The sequence below is a fragment of the Ranitomeya variabilis genome, chromosome 1, assembly GCF_051348905.1.
Source record: "Ranitomeya variabilis isolate aRanVar5 chromosome 1, aRanVar5.hap1, whole genome shotgun sequence".
NCBI lineage: Eukaryota > Metazoa > Chordata > Amphibia > Anura > Dendrobatidae > Ranitomeya > Ranitomeya variabilis.
In genome coordinates this window covers 1,100,393,814-1,100,408,249 of record NC_135232.1, presented here as the reverse complement: position 1 = coordinate 1,100,408,249, position 14,436 = coordinate 1,100,393,814, and the positions used below count along the sequence as shown (strand labels likewise).

At 42.9% G+C, this 14,436-nt stretch overlaps 1 protein-coding gene across 4 annotated transcripts in view; it reads right to left on the bottom strand.

The window, feature by feature from the left end:
* Nucleotides 1-14,436, bottom strand: part of AFAP1 (actin filament associated protein 1) — a 112,717-nt gene that overhangs the window by 26,464 nt on the left and 71,817 nt on the right. For all 4 annotated transcript variants that reach the window (XM_077280091.1, XM_077280093.1, XM_077280092.1 and 1 more), the window contains exons 5-6: nt 12,472-12,683; nt 9,659-9,838 (exon numbers count right to left, since the gene is read on the bottom strand). In XM_077280091.1, the coding sequence (XP_077136206.1) occupies nt 9,659-9,838; nt 12,472-12,683 (392 nt within the window). The remainder of the gene's footprint in view (nt 1-9,658; nt 9,839-12,471; nt 12,684-14,436) is intronic.

Below are 14,436 nucleotides of genomic sequence, written 5' to 3'. Positions count from 1 at the left end.
TATTGATAAATCGGCCTCATTTGGCCCAGGAAAAAAAGAAAACCCTGCTTTCCTTGACGATGCAAAATTATGAAACTGTCTGCCAACAGCCACCACTAGAGGGAGCTCTGTATGCTGCAAATCTCTGAAGTGAGCTCCTCCTAGTGGTGGCTTTGGAAAAATATCCATTCCCTACTTTGCAGACCTCTGGGCGGTCTTTTATGTACGTGTGTCCCCTTATTATTATTCTGGTGGGGTGTACTTCATTTTCCATTTACATCACAAGTCTGCAGATGTGAAGTCCACATACGGTAATCGTCGCAGATTATACCGAGCGCTTGACCCAACATCAAAAGCCATTACATGGACTGGGCCCAAAATAAACAGCATTTTACACAGAACCTCCACATTTTTTTAAGCTTAAGTTTGGAAAAGAAAAACAAATGTTCTGCTCGTGATAATATCACCGGGGGCCGATGGCGATGATTATCAGTCAGATCCGACGTCTTATTATGTTACTTATTGAAGAAAACACGTTGTATGCCATAAAGATTTAGAATTAATGGGATTGTTGTTAAATCGAGTTATTTATGGAATAAATGGCGCTATAATAATAAATAATATTAATTATGCATATTTATTTATTCAGGACTTCTTACCAGATGCAATACAGGGTTCAATGTAAAAACGAATACCCGTAATTAATGTTTAAAAAAACCATGGTCACCTTTCTTCTATTTCAGAAATGGCGCCACAACTGTTATTTATTGAAGCTGCAATACTGGAACCAACCTGTCGACAGGAGTGGCGCTGTTTTGAAAAGAAAGCAAACTTTTTTTTTTCCCTTAATATTTGACAATCGCAACACTCAGCTGGAAATAAGATGACATAAGTTGTGTGTGGCACAAAAATTAACTCCCCTCCATTGGATAATATTCATTTGCCGTGTCGGTGGGTGTTTAGCTCCACTAGTGCATAGCTATGATCTGTGACTCCAGCTCTTCTGCATTGTCTGTTGGGGGTTTAGGGTAGTCTGAATTTGACAACCTGCTTCATTGGAAGGTCAGGCTGCTGAAATGTCCCGCCACCATGCTTTATACAAAAAGTGTAAGGAGAAAATGTGTTTTAATTTACTCATTTGTCTGCCCTATCACCTTTTGGGTGCGGTTGTATATTCTTTCCTCCTGCTGGTGATCATCAGCCATACTGCTGTAGTTCAGTCTAATCAGTGAAAGACCAGCTAGGGTTCATCTCTCTGCTGTGTATGTCCTTTACCCTGCACCCATCTTCTGTTTCTTTTTAGGAAGTAGGCGACATATGCTCTAACAATACATAATTAATCCTTTATTCTGTATTTCATGGGTTTGTTTTACTCACTCTGGGATCTCTCCATCTCAGCACACTTTCCCTTCTGTAGGTAGTTTGCACCCTGCTCTGCCCTCCAGTTCTTTAGGAAGAACGTGAATCCCTTGATGGCCTTTCAGGCAGCTTAGGTCTGCGTTGCCATCATCTAGTCTGTGGCTAGGGCCATCTCGGCACACCAGGAACCAGGGACTATGGGGTCAGGATCTCTAGTCTATCCTTTATTCTGTATTTCATGGGTTTGTTCGACTCACTCTGGGATCTCTCCATCTCAGCACACTTTCCCTTCTGTAGGTAGTTTGCACCCTGCTCTGCCCTCCAGTTCTTTAGGAAGAACGTGAATCCCTTGATGGCCTTTCAGGCAGCTTAGGTCTGAGTTGCCATCGTCTAGTCTGTGGTTAGGGCCAACTCCGCACACCAGGAACCAGGGACTATGGGGTCAGGATCTCTAGTCTATACAGGAACCCGCAGGGTCAGTGCTTTAATGCCTTTCCTGCCGCATACATGAAGCATACCATCTGACTAGGTAGTAGGATCCTCCCTTGATCTGTGTGGAAAACCCAATAGCAAGTGTTCATTTTCCCTGCAGAACCACCCTTGAGGAACCAAACGATGGTGGCCATAGACCCATCTGTTTAATGCGTGTACACAGGACAAAGTGGAGTGGGGTTTTCTTTAAGATGAGGGTCCCACCAGATGATCTCCATCTACTAATCAATATTCAGACATTTTTAAAGTCTTATCTCCTAACCAGGGTGAATGAAATGTGAGTCTCTTACTATGGAGGACCCGACATGTTCCATACTTCTCCTGTACTGTGTAACGCTTCATTTACCTGTGGGGGCGCTGTAGGGAAACCGAACACTTCTGGATCGTCTTCCAAAAGCAGTCAAGAAAAAGAAACAAAATGTTCCCAAACTCATATAACATATAGTACAATATGACCAACGACTCCGAGGACCTTCACCTAATCTTGACTGCTTCACAAACCCTTCCCTCGAACAAAGGAATCCAATTACTCAGCATCCTGGGACTTTATTTTTACCTCTTGTTTGACATTTGAACCCATTGTGGACTTTTTTTTTGGCTCGTATCGCTGATTAAGTTATTTTGGCCCGAGCTTTGTGTAACGCAAGCTGCAGACAAAACACTGGGAAGCGCTTTGGCAAGTGCACAAAGCAGCGATGAGGAATGCGAGCCCCTCCGTCCAGCCGTCCCCCTGTCACACCTCGTGCGCTCATAGGTGCGGACTCATATTAAACACATGTTTATCTTATAGGTCGTATCTGGCGAAAAACTGCTGCGCTCACCACATTCTGCGCTCGCCGGCTATACGTGAAGTCTGGCCAGGAAGAGACTCATGTTAAAAGGCTTTTGTCTGATTATATCGGTCCTGTGCTCCTACTCGCAGAGCCGTCCAAAAGCTTGTAAACTCACATACTGTGCCACAAGCTGCTATCTAAAAGTGCCCCTCTCCTTGAAATAATTATTTTCATACTATTTCTTTCTAAGGGTCATTGTTCCTTTTTATTTTTCTTCTTTATCCAGCTCCAAAATACACTGTCCTCTCCATAAAAAGATAGTTTCAATTCCACCTGTGGCCACCACTAGAGGGAGCTTGAGAGCATAACGCAGACACTATAGAGAACAGGTTTAAATTCTGCCTGCGTCCACCACTAGAGGGAGCTTGAGAGCATAATGCAGACACTATGGAGAGAATAGGTTTAAATTCTGCCTGCGTCCATCACTAGAGGCAGCTTGAGAGCATAACGCAGACACTATGGAGAGAATAGGTTTAAATTCTGCCTGCGTCCACCACTAGAGGGAGCTTGAGAGCACAATGAAGACACTATAGAGAGAATAGGTTTAAATTCTGCCTGCGTCCACCACTAGAGGGAGCTTGAGAGCATAACGCAGACACTATGGAGAGAATAGGTTTAAATTCTGCCTGCGTCCACCACTAGAGGGAGCTTGAGAGCACAATGAAGACACTATGGAGAGAATAGGTTTAAATTCTGCCTGCGTCCACCACTAGAGGGAGCTTGAGAGCATAACGCAGACACTATGGAGAGAATAGGTTTAAATTCTGCCTGCATCCACCACTAGAGGGAGCTTGAGAGCACAATGAAGACACTATAGAGAGAATAGGTTTAAATTCTGCCTGCGTCCACCACTAGAGGGAGCTTGAGAGCATAACGCAGACACTATGGAGAGAATAGGTTTAAATTCTGCCTGCGTCCACCACTAGAGGGAGCTTGAGAGCACAATGAAGACACTATGGAGAGAATAGGTTTAAATTCTGCCTGCGTCCACCACTAGAGGGAGCTTGAGAGCATAACGCAGACACTATGGAGAGAATAGGTTTAAATTCTGCCTGTGTCCACCACTAGAGGGAGCTTGAGAGCACAATGAAGACACTATAGAGAGAATAGGTTTAAATTCTGCCTGCGTCCACCACTAGAGGGAGCTTGAGAGCATAACGCAGACACTATGGAGAGAATAGGTTTAAATTCTGCCTGCGTCCACCACTAGAGGGAGCTTGAGAGCATAACGCAGACACTATAGAGAGAATAGTTATAAATTCTGCCTGCGTCCACCACTAGAGGGAGCTTGAGAGCATAACGCAGACACTATAGAGAGAATAGTTATAAATTCTGCCTGCGTCCACCACTAGGGGGAGCTTGAGAGCATAACGCAGACACTATAGAGAGAATAGATATAAATTCTGCCTGCGTCCACCACTAGAGGGAGCTTGAGAGCATAACGCAGACACTATAGAGAGAATAGTTATAAATTCTGCCTGCGTCCACCACTAGAGGGAGCTTGGGAGCATAATGCAGACACTATGGAGAGAATAGGCTTAAACTCTGCCTCCATCCACCATTAGGGGGAGCTTGAGAGCACAATGAAGACACTATAGAGAGAATAGGTTTAAATTCTGCCTGCGTCCACCACTAGAGGGAGCTTGAGAGCGTAACGCGGACACTATAGAGAGAATAGTTATAAATTCTGCCTGCGTCCACCACTAGAGGGAGCTTGAGAGCATAATGCAGACACTAAACTCTATAAGATCACAGTATGCAGTAAGCTGCTGACATTGTGCAGAGGATTTGGAGCTTTGTATCCTAAACAAGCAACAATCCCTCTATAAAGATATGACTACAGGATTTTAAAACTCATGTGGACCCCCCAGGAATGAAAGATGAATACTCATTTAAAAGGGAACGTGTGAAAAGTATTTTTGACAAAGTGATGTGTAAATCAAGGTGGAAGTGCACAGTGGGTGTGTCACTGCACTTGCACAGCTTTTTACCAGTATGATGACACACCTACGGGGCACTTGCATTCTGATTTGCATATGACTTCTACTATAGATTTCTCATGACTGGCACATCGGATTTCTACAAAATAGGAATCCTTTATGTGAGACAAGCAGCTACACAGCTGTACCACTACTGCCATATATGTTCCCTTATAAGACTGCAAACATAGGAACATCTGGTGTTCAACTGGGTGACAAACCCATTCAGGTAGAAATAGCAGTTATTACCAAGATTGTCTGCGACTAGACAAGTAAAAATAAACATGGCTATATAACCGAACTAGTATGGATGGAAAGATAAACAGACTGAAAGACAGATGGATGCGAGATCAACGGGAGATTGATAAATATATAGTGGGATGTAAAAGTTTGGGCACCCCTGGTCAAAATGACTGTTATTGTGAACAGTTAGGCAAGTTTAAGATGAAATGATCTCTAAAAGGCCTGAAGTTAAAGATGACACATTTCCTTTCTATTTTAGGCAAAAAAAAAAAATATTTCCATCTTTCACATTTTAAAAATTACAAAAAGGAAAATGGGCTGATGCAAAGTTTGGGCACCCAGCATGGTTAGTACATAGTAGTGCCCCCTTTGGCAAGTATCACAGCTTGTAAACAATATTTGTAGCCAGACAAGAGTCTTTCAATTCTTGTTTGAGGGATTTTCCTCCATTCTTCCTTGGAAAATTCCTCCATTTCTGTGAGATTCCTGGGTCGTCTTGCATGCACTGCTCTTTTGAGGTCTAGCCACAGATTTTCAATGATGTTCAGATCAGGGGACTGTGAGGGCCATTGTAAAACCTTCAGCTTGCGCCTTTTGAGGTAGTCTATTGTGGATTTTGATGAGTGTTTAGGATCATTATCCATTTGTACAAGACATCGTCTTTTCTGTTGTGAATTTGCTTTTTGCTCCCTCTAGTGGTTACTAGTTTTTTGACTCTGGTTTTTCTGTCATTCCTTTTATCCGCACCTGGGTCGTTAGTTAGGGGTGTTGCTATATAAGCTCCCTGGACCTTCAGTTCAATGCCTGGCAACGTAGTTATCAGAGCTAGTCTGCTGTGCTCTTGTCTACTGATCCTGGTTCCAGTTATATCAGCTAAGTCTGCCTTTTGCTTTTTGCTATTTGTTTTGGTTTTGTATTTTTGTCCAGCTTGTTCCAAATCTATATCCTGACCTTTGCTGGAAGCTCTAGGGGGGCTGGTGTTCTCCCCCCGGACCGTTAGACGGTTCGGGGGTTCTTGAATTTCCAGTGTGGATTTTGATAGGGTTTTTGTTGACCATATAAGTTACCTTTCTTTATTCTGCTATCAGTAAGCGGGCCTCTCTGTGCTAAACCTGGTTCATTTCTGTGTTTGTCATTTCCTCTTACCTCACCGTCATTATTTGTGGGGGGCTTCTATCCAGCTTTGGGGTCCCCTTCTCTGGAGGCAAGAAAGGTCTTTGTTTTCCTCTACTAGGGGTAGCTAGATTCTCCGGCTGGCGCGTGTCATCTAGAATCAACGTAGGAATGATCCCCGGCTACTTCTAGTGTTGGCGTTAGGAGTAGATATATGGTCAACCCAGTTACCACTGCCCTATGAGCTGGATTTTTGTATTCTGCAGACTTCCACGTTCCTCTGAGACCCTCGCCATTGGGGTCATAACACTTTTCATCTTCAGGTTTTTTTTTTGTTTTTGTTTTTTTACATCGCCTGGCCTTTTCTAATGATGATAGTGAACAAGTCATAACCCTAACAGGCTAATTAAGGTCTGAAATCTTGGTCAAAGTTATCTGAGTACACAAATCTCTGAGGGTGTACAAAGTTTTGCATCTGCCAGTTTTCCTTTTTTTGTAATTTCTAAAATGTCAAAAAATAACTTTATATTTTTTGTTTGCCTAAAACACAAAGGAAATGTGTCACCTTTGACTTTAGGCCTATTAGAGATCATTTCATCGTCAACTTGCTTAACTGTTCAAAATAACAGTAATTTTGACCCGGGGTGCCCAAACCTTTACGTGCCACTGTGATAGGAGATAAATATTAGGTCGGGGTCCTATCATATAACACAAATAGGGTTCTGTAACATTTTGTGGTCCCTTAGGGTACCGTCTCACAGTGGCACTTTGGTCGCTACGACGGCACGATCCGTGACGCTCCAGCGTCGCTCCAATATCGCTCCAGCGTCGTAGACTGCGGTCACACTTCGCAATGCACAGCGCTGGAGCGATAATTTCATGACGTATTTGCGATGTAGAAGCCGTTGGTTACTGTGCGCACATCGTATACAACCTTACACGATGCAATCATGCCGCCACAGCGAGACACTTGACGACGAAAGAAAGTTTCAAACGATCTGCTACGACGTACGATTCTCAGCGGGGTCCCTGATCGCAGTAGCGTGTCAGACACAGCGAGATCGTATGGATATCGCTGGAACGTCACGGATCGTGCCGTCGTAGCGACCAAAGTGCCACTGTGAGACGGTACCCTTAGGCTCCAGGACACACTCCCAACCTCTGCAGATCTTCATATTTACTCCCCCAATTTGAGGGTCATACAATGTGGCAATGAGGCTCTGGGTGAAATCTTCAAGCCTAAATGACCTATCTGTGTAATGACAATGACTCCGAAGACTCCTGCCTGAGACGATCTGTTTTCATCCCGTTCCTCATTCTAATTAATAGTTATTGTGTGACAGTGAATTTAGCGGACGATTTCCTTGTGAGCCGCCCTCAGGCCATTAGTGTGGTTTTTCGTCTAGACATAAGTTTACATCAGATGTGGGCTTAGCTTCATGTTCTCCGTCCATCTGCCGGGTAGAATATTCTGTACTTCTATCACATAAGGCAGATTGGTCCCCACGAACACCGCTGATCGGTGACTTCACGAGTCGATCGGGGCTTATTTGATGCCCTTTTACTCCGGCAAACTGTATGGAGATGAGCGAACAGCCGCGAGACATGCGGGGACTCGAGCATGCTCAGATAACACCTTATCTGAGGACGTGCGCTCATAACTACTGGCAAACTATGACATACTTGTACTAAAGGGACAACCATTGCTAGAATGACACGTATGCTTCTGAATTTAATTTCAGTATTGCTCAAAGTGCATTCCAAATTTTACAAAATGCCACAAAATTTGGAAAAAATTGCCATTTTTTCCAAGTTGAGGACTGAAGGCCTGGGAGCAGCTACTGTTCGAAACAGCTGTTTCAAGAAAAAAAAAAAAAAAGATGACTTTTTCTTCTGAATGTTTTACGTGTGTACGTTTACGTGGTGCAAAAAATTTTGCATGTTATGGCGATTATTGTCTGCAGCGTGGACATTATGTCGACAGCACTGCAGCCAATCACAGAATTCAGCAGCTTGTGCTGTCAACTAGGCAGATCGAAGAGCTCAGGGGACTGTGGTCCTTTAATTCTCAGGATGGATGAGGTGTTAGTGGTCGAATTTCCACTGAGGACAGTGATATGACAGCCAGTAATTTAAAGGATGGGACCACCCTACAGATGGGTGAAGACCCCTATAGAGGGCGCTATTATTGCCTGCCAGCCATTCATTATAGGAACAGATGTACGACCAGAGGTCGATCCGGCTACTGACACTTTTGGGACATTTGGGGATGAGCTCTATAGTAACGGAGATCACTTAAGGTATCGATATACAATTCGTCCCTGTAGGGAAGAGAACATTTTTCATTGATAATACTATATGCCTCTATGAATGTTTCAGAAATCCCCCCGAGGGAGCAAAATGCCTCATGTGTGTCTCATTTACAAGGAATGTGAAGAAGCTCCTCGTGTTCTCAGACAATGAATAGCAGAAAGAGAACATGAGATACCAAGAAAAACAAGTATTAAGTACGAGGTATGATGGATAAGTGTGCTACGGAAAAAGAAGTATCGGGTAGTTCTGATGGTGAATAGACACATGACTGTGCAAAAGTTTAAGGCGAATGTGGGGGGGAAAAAAAAGCATAAAAGTCAGAATGCTCTCAAAAATGGTAAGTGCTAATAGTTTATTTTTATCAATTAATAAAAAGTGAAAATGAACAAAAAAAATAAAATAAAAATCACTATTTGGTGTGACCGTTCTTTGCATTCAATTCTTCAAAATATACCTGCGGAATTTGTAGGTCAGGTGCATGAGTAACCAATTATATCACATGATCACTGGGTGCGGAGAAGGAAGCACTGTCAGTGCTTTCTATTAACTGTATACAGAGCGCTTGTTCAGCGATCAGGAAGGCAGAAGATGTGGTAGTAGTAACCAGTCTCTGTGTTCTCTATTTCGAGTCCGGCTGTGAAGGACAGTCAACTTCCCTCTTCTGGAGCTGCACGATAAATGTAGCGGCTATATTATGCAGTGACGTTTTAGAACACAATGTACGAACTGGGGAATAATGCTCAACTCCAAACAGGCTGCAACTTCCTGCTTCCCAGTATAGCAAGAAGAGCAGCTCTGGAGTATAAACTGCTGCTCTAACAAGTGAAATACTGTGAAGACTCAGAGCAGGCTGTCCCATTATTCTTGGCGTTATTGTTCAGTCCATCTTTGGGGAGAACGTTATATATTTTACTTAATGTATTGCAAGCTAAAAAAAAACAAACAATCAGTTTTGCAAATGGGTTTCATTAAAAATATTATGCAATTTGGCTTTTACAAGCTCTTTGTTTCTCTGCACACTCAAACTTTGATGTGGTCATAAATCAGCTGAGAGTAGCTCCGAAAAAGATATGTAAGAGAGTTAGAAACAAGCTCGCTGATGGACACCCAGTTAACTCCTTATGCAGCCAGCAATAGACTGCTCGGTGCTTCGGTACAAGAAATCAGTGGCCCTTTAAATTACCCAGCACCAATCAGAAGTCATGGTATATCCTAGTAACATGCTATAAGTTTCTGGGATATAAATAATGGCTTCATTTATTTTAAGAAAATAAAGACGTACAGCAGCGTCTAAGTGATAGCGTTGAAAATCCAAAGAGCAGATGAACGCAGGACAGATCGCGTTACCTTCAGCCATTGTTCCGCCTGCTCCTCACTTTGGACGGCGAGGACCAGAGCATCTGTTCCCTGATGAGAGATCTTCAGCTCGTGCTTTTTCTTTTTCCCATCCTTTGGTACATAGGAGACTGAGCAGCCGTTCAGGAGTAACTCCATCTGAGGCTGCTGGTCCTTGGAGGATTTATAGCACTAACCAGGGCAGAAGAGGAAAAGATCAGTCACATGAAAACCCCGACAATGCACGTAATGTAAGAAAACTATGAAGGATACGTAATGTATGTACTGCACCTGCAGAATAGTGAGTGCAGCTCAGGACAAGTAATGTATGTACACAGTGACTGCACCAGCAGAATAGTGAGTGCAGCTCTGGAGTATAATACAGGAGGTAACTCAGGACCAGTAATGTAATGTATGTACACAGTGACTGCACCAGCAGAATAGTGAGTGCAGCTCTGGAGTATAATACAGTATGTAACTCAGGATCAGTAATGTAATGTATGTACAAAGTGATTGCAGCAGCAGAATAGTGAGTGCAGCTCTGGAGTATAATACAGGATGTAACTCAGGATCAGTAATGTAATGTATGTACACAGTGACTGCACCAGCAGAATAGTGAGTGCAGCTCTGGAGTATAATACAGGATGTAACTCAGGACCAGTAATGTAATGTATGTACAAAGTGATTGCAGCAGCAGAATAGTGAGTGCAGCTCTGGAGTATAATACAGGATGTATCTCAGGATCAGTAATGTATGTACACAGTGACTGCACCAGCAGAATAGTGAGTGCAGCTCTGGGGTATAATACAGGAGGTAACTCAGGACCAGTAATGTAATGTATGTACACAGTGACTGCACCAGCAGAATAGTGAGTGCAGCTCTGGGGTATAATACAGGATGTAACTCAGGATCAGTAATGTAATGTATGTACAAAGTGATTGCAGCAGCAGAATAGTGAGTGCAGCTCTGGAGTATAATACAGGATGTAACTCAGGATCTGTAATGTAATGTATGTACAAAGTGATTGCAGCAGCAGAATAGTGAGTGCAGCTCTGGAGTATAATACAGGATGTAACTCAGGATCAGTAATGTAATGTATGTACACAGTGACTGCACCAGCAGAATAGTGAGTGCAGCTCTGGGGTATAATACAGGAGGTAACTCAGGACCAGTAATGTAATGTATGTACACAGTGACTGCACCAGCAGAATAGTGAGTGCAGCTCTGGGGTATAATACAGGAGGTAACTCAGGACCAGTAATGTAATGTATGTACACAGTGACTGCTCCAGCAGAATAGTGAGTGCAGCTCTGGAGTATAATACAGGATGTAACTCAGGATCAGTAATGTAATGTATGTACACAGCAACTGCACCAGAAGAATAGTGAGTGCAGCTCTGGGGTATAATACAGGATGTAACTCAGGATCAGTAATGTAATGTATGTACACAGTGACTGCTCCAGCAGAATAGTGAGTGCAGCTCTGGAGTATAATACAGGATGTAACTCAGGATCAGTAATGTAATGTATGTACACAGCGACTGCACCAGCAGAATAGTGAGTGCAGCTCTGGGGTATAATACAGGAGGTAACTCAGGACCAGTAATGTAATGTATGTACACAGTGACTGCTCCAGCAGAATAGTGAGTGCAGCTCTGGAGTATAATACAGGATGTAACTCAGGATCAGTAATGTAATGTATGTACAAAGTGATTGCAGCAGCAGAATAGTGAGTGCAGCTCTGGGGTATAATACAGGATGTAACTCAGGATCAGTAATGTATGTACACAGTGACTGCTCCAGCAGAATAGTGAGTGCAGCTCTGGAGTATAATACAGGATGTAACTCAGGATCAGCAATGTAATGTATGTACACAGCGACTGCACCAGCAGAATAGTGAGTGCAGCTCTGGGGTATAATACAGGATGTAACTCAGGATCAGTAATGTAATGTATGTACACAGTGACTGCTCCAGCAGAATAGTGAGTGCAGCTCTGGAGTATAATACAGGATGTAACTCAGGATCAGTAATGTAATGTATGTACAAAGTGATTGCAGCAGCAGAATAGTGAGTGCAGCTCTGGGGTATAATACAGGATGTAACTCAGGATCAGTAATGTATGTACACAGTGACTGCTCCAGCAGAATAGTGAGTGCAGCTCTGGAGTATAATACAGGATGTAACTCAGGATCAGCAATGTAATGTATGTACACAGCGACTGCACCAGCAGAATAGTGAGTACAGCTCTGGGGTATAATACAGGATGTAACTCAGGATCAGTAATGTAATGTATGTACACAGCGACTGCACCAGCAGAATAGTGAGTGCAGCTCTGGGATATAATACAGGATGTAACTCAGGATCAGTAATGTAATGTATGTACACAGTGACTGCACCAGCAGAATAGTGAGTGCAGCTCTGGGATATAATACAGGATGTAACTCAGGATCAGTAATGTAATGTATGTACACAGTGACTGCACCAGCAGAATAGTGAGTGCAGCTCTGGGGTATAATACAGGATGTAACTCAGGATCAGTAATGTAATGTATGTACACAGTGACTGCACCAGCAGAATAGTGAGTGCAGCTCTGGGATATAATACAGGATGTAACTCAGGATCAGTAATGTAATGTATGTACACAGTGACTGCACCAGCAGAATAGTGAGTGCAGCTCTGGGGTATAATACAGGGTGTAACTCAGGATCAGTACATGATAAGTAATGTAATAGTAATTTACCCAACTATTCTAATATAAATTATTACTATAAAAATCTGTTCAAAGGTAGAAATTACAATGTAGTTTATATATTACTAAATCTTACCATTAACTTATTTTCTTTAATGACACATAAAAGTTTTGTCCACTGTCCGAATCTTTTCTTCCGCAGGAGGAACGCACAGATTTTAGCATCTTTAACAAGGAACATAGAGGCTTCTTCAGACGGCCACTGGAGTCTCTTCTTCTGTCCTTTCCCATCTTCTTCTTCTTCGTCGTAAGACTCGTACGAACTGCTCATCGCATCAGAGTCGTAATCTTAAGAAGAAGATGATGACACTGAATTAAATTAAATGGATGAATGAACTTTGTATAAAACACTGGAGACTTTAGCTTTGCAATTTTCCTACATGAATTTACCCGGAGCTGGAACGGATGTATTTACATGTTGGAGGAATAACAATTTTTGCTCCAATTTTTTTTGCAAAAATGCAGGTGTGGGATGGTATGGAAGAAATGATACAGAAATGTTTATGCAGTACATCGGTTACACAGAACAGCCCAAACATTGGCCCAATAAATAAAGTATAGAATGCAGAATCCCCTGGAAGAAGCGCCGGCGAAACGTACGTCAGGGTACAGAGGGCCTGTTGGTTTTATACTATATATTTATTGATATGTGCACTTGTTACTTTGTTGCTTAGTACTTTGTTGGTTATTCTATACTTTATGCATTTGGCCAGTATGTGACACTCATGTATGACCAGTGCACTACTGTAACACTTCTGCATCATATGCATTGTGTTCCACACGAACACCTGTTTTTCTGACATCTGCCAGCATTGCCTTGAAGCATTCTGACCCGACGTTTTTACCGGTGGTAGCGTTACCGTGGATAAGAACTTCTGCGCCGGTGTTTCCCACGCTGTTACACAGATGACAGCGTGGGAAACCCCATAGGAAGCTGGTAAAAACGCAAACAAAAACTCAGCAAATCCGGCAAATATTTTTATACCTGAGTTTTTGCTGCAGATCTGACTGACTCAATTGAAGTCAATGGGTGAAAAACGCTGCAGAAACGTACAAATACTCAAGGAAATTTACTGATCATGTGCACAACACTTCAGGATTGTCATGGAATTCGTTTGCACAAGGATTCCATAGTGTTTTTGGCCCATTTCTGTGCGGAAAAAACGCTGCGAAAACGCATCAAAAACGCACTGTGTGCACACAGCTTTATACTCCTTGCTCATCATTCCCGCTCTCGCACCCATCGATCCGCTCTCGAAGCTTCGCCCGGCACCGCGGGGCATCAGAGCAGGATTCTAGCTTCCAGACGGAGCCCCGCAGGGAACGGCAGCAGCAGCGGACAGATATTGAGAAGAGAATTTTCTTAACTCCTTCCCTGCTGTCAAAATGGAGAAAAATGGCAGCCGTGTTGCTCGGAGTCATGCACCGCAATCGCCAAACATCCTGAATTCACTTGGGTCCATGAATTTTGGGAAAACTCTTAATGAACTGGTGATTTGTTTAGAATTGATTCACTTCTCTCTAAAACCTACTGGAATCTCAACGATCAGAGGAAGCAGCTGCACATTTTTCCAACAGTGGCCACTGCAGGAGAACTGCGGTATTACACGACTCCTATTCCAATTAACAAGCAATCATGTAAATACCAGGTGGTGTTGAGTCCTCCAGAGCAGGAGGCTGAAGCCTAAAGCCTTCTACTCGGAAACACCCTCTAGGACATCTACGTGTCCTCATGGACTAAGACTTTCCTAATTAACCCTTGTCATACCGTTTATGATCTCCCCTGTAAAGGTAATTAAATTGGGCTAACATTTCCCACATTTCCACATGCACTTACTATGTTGGTTACTGTGCTTTTTTTGGCACAGTTTTTTTTGTATTTTACAAAACTTTCTCTGGGAAAGCACAATAAAATAAAAAAATTATAATCTAAGCCAAATATTTCAAAACGAGGAGTATTAAAGAAATGTTTTACAACTGAAAACGCCAATTTAACGTGTGAAAAGCAGAGATTACACGTTGGGGGGTCTAGTTATTGATC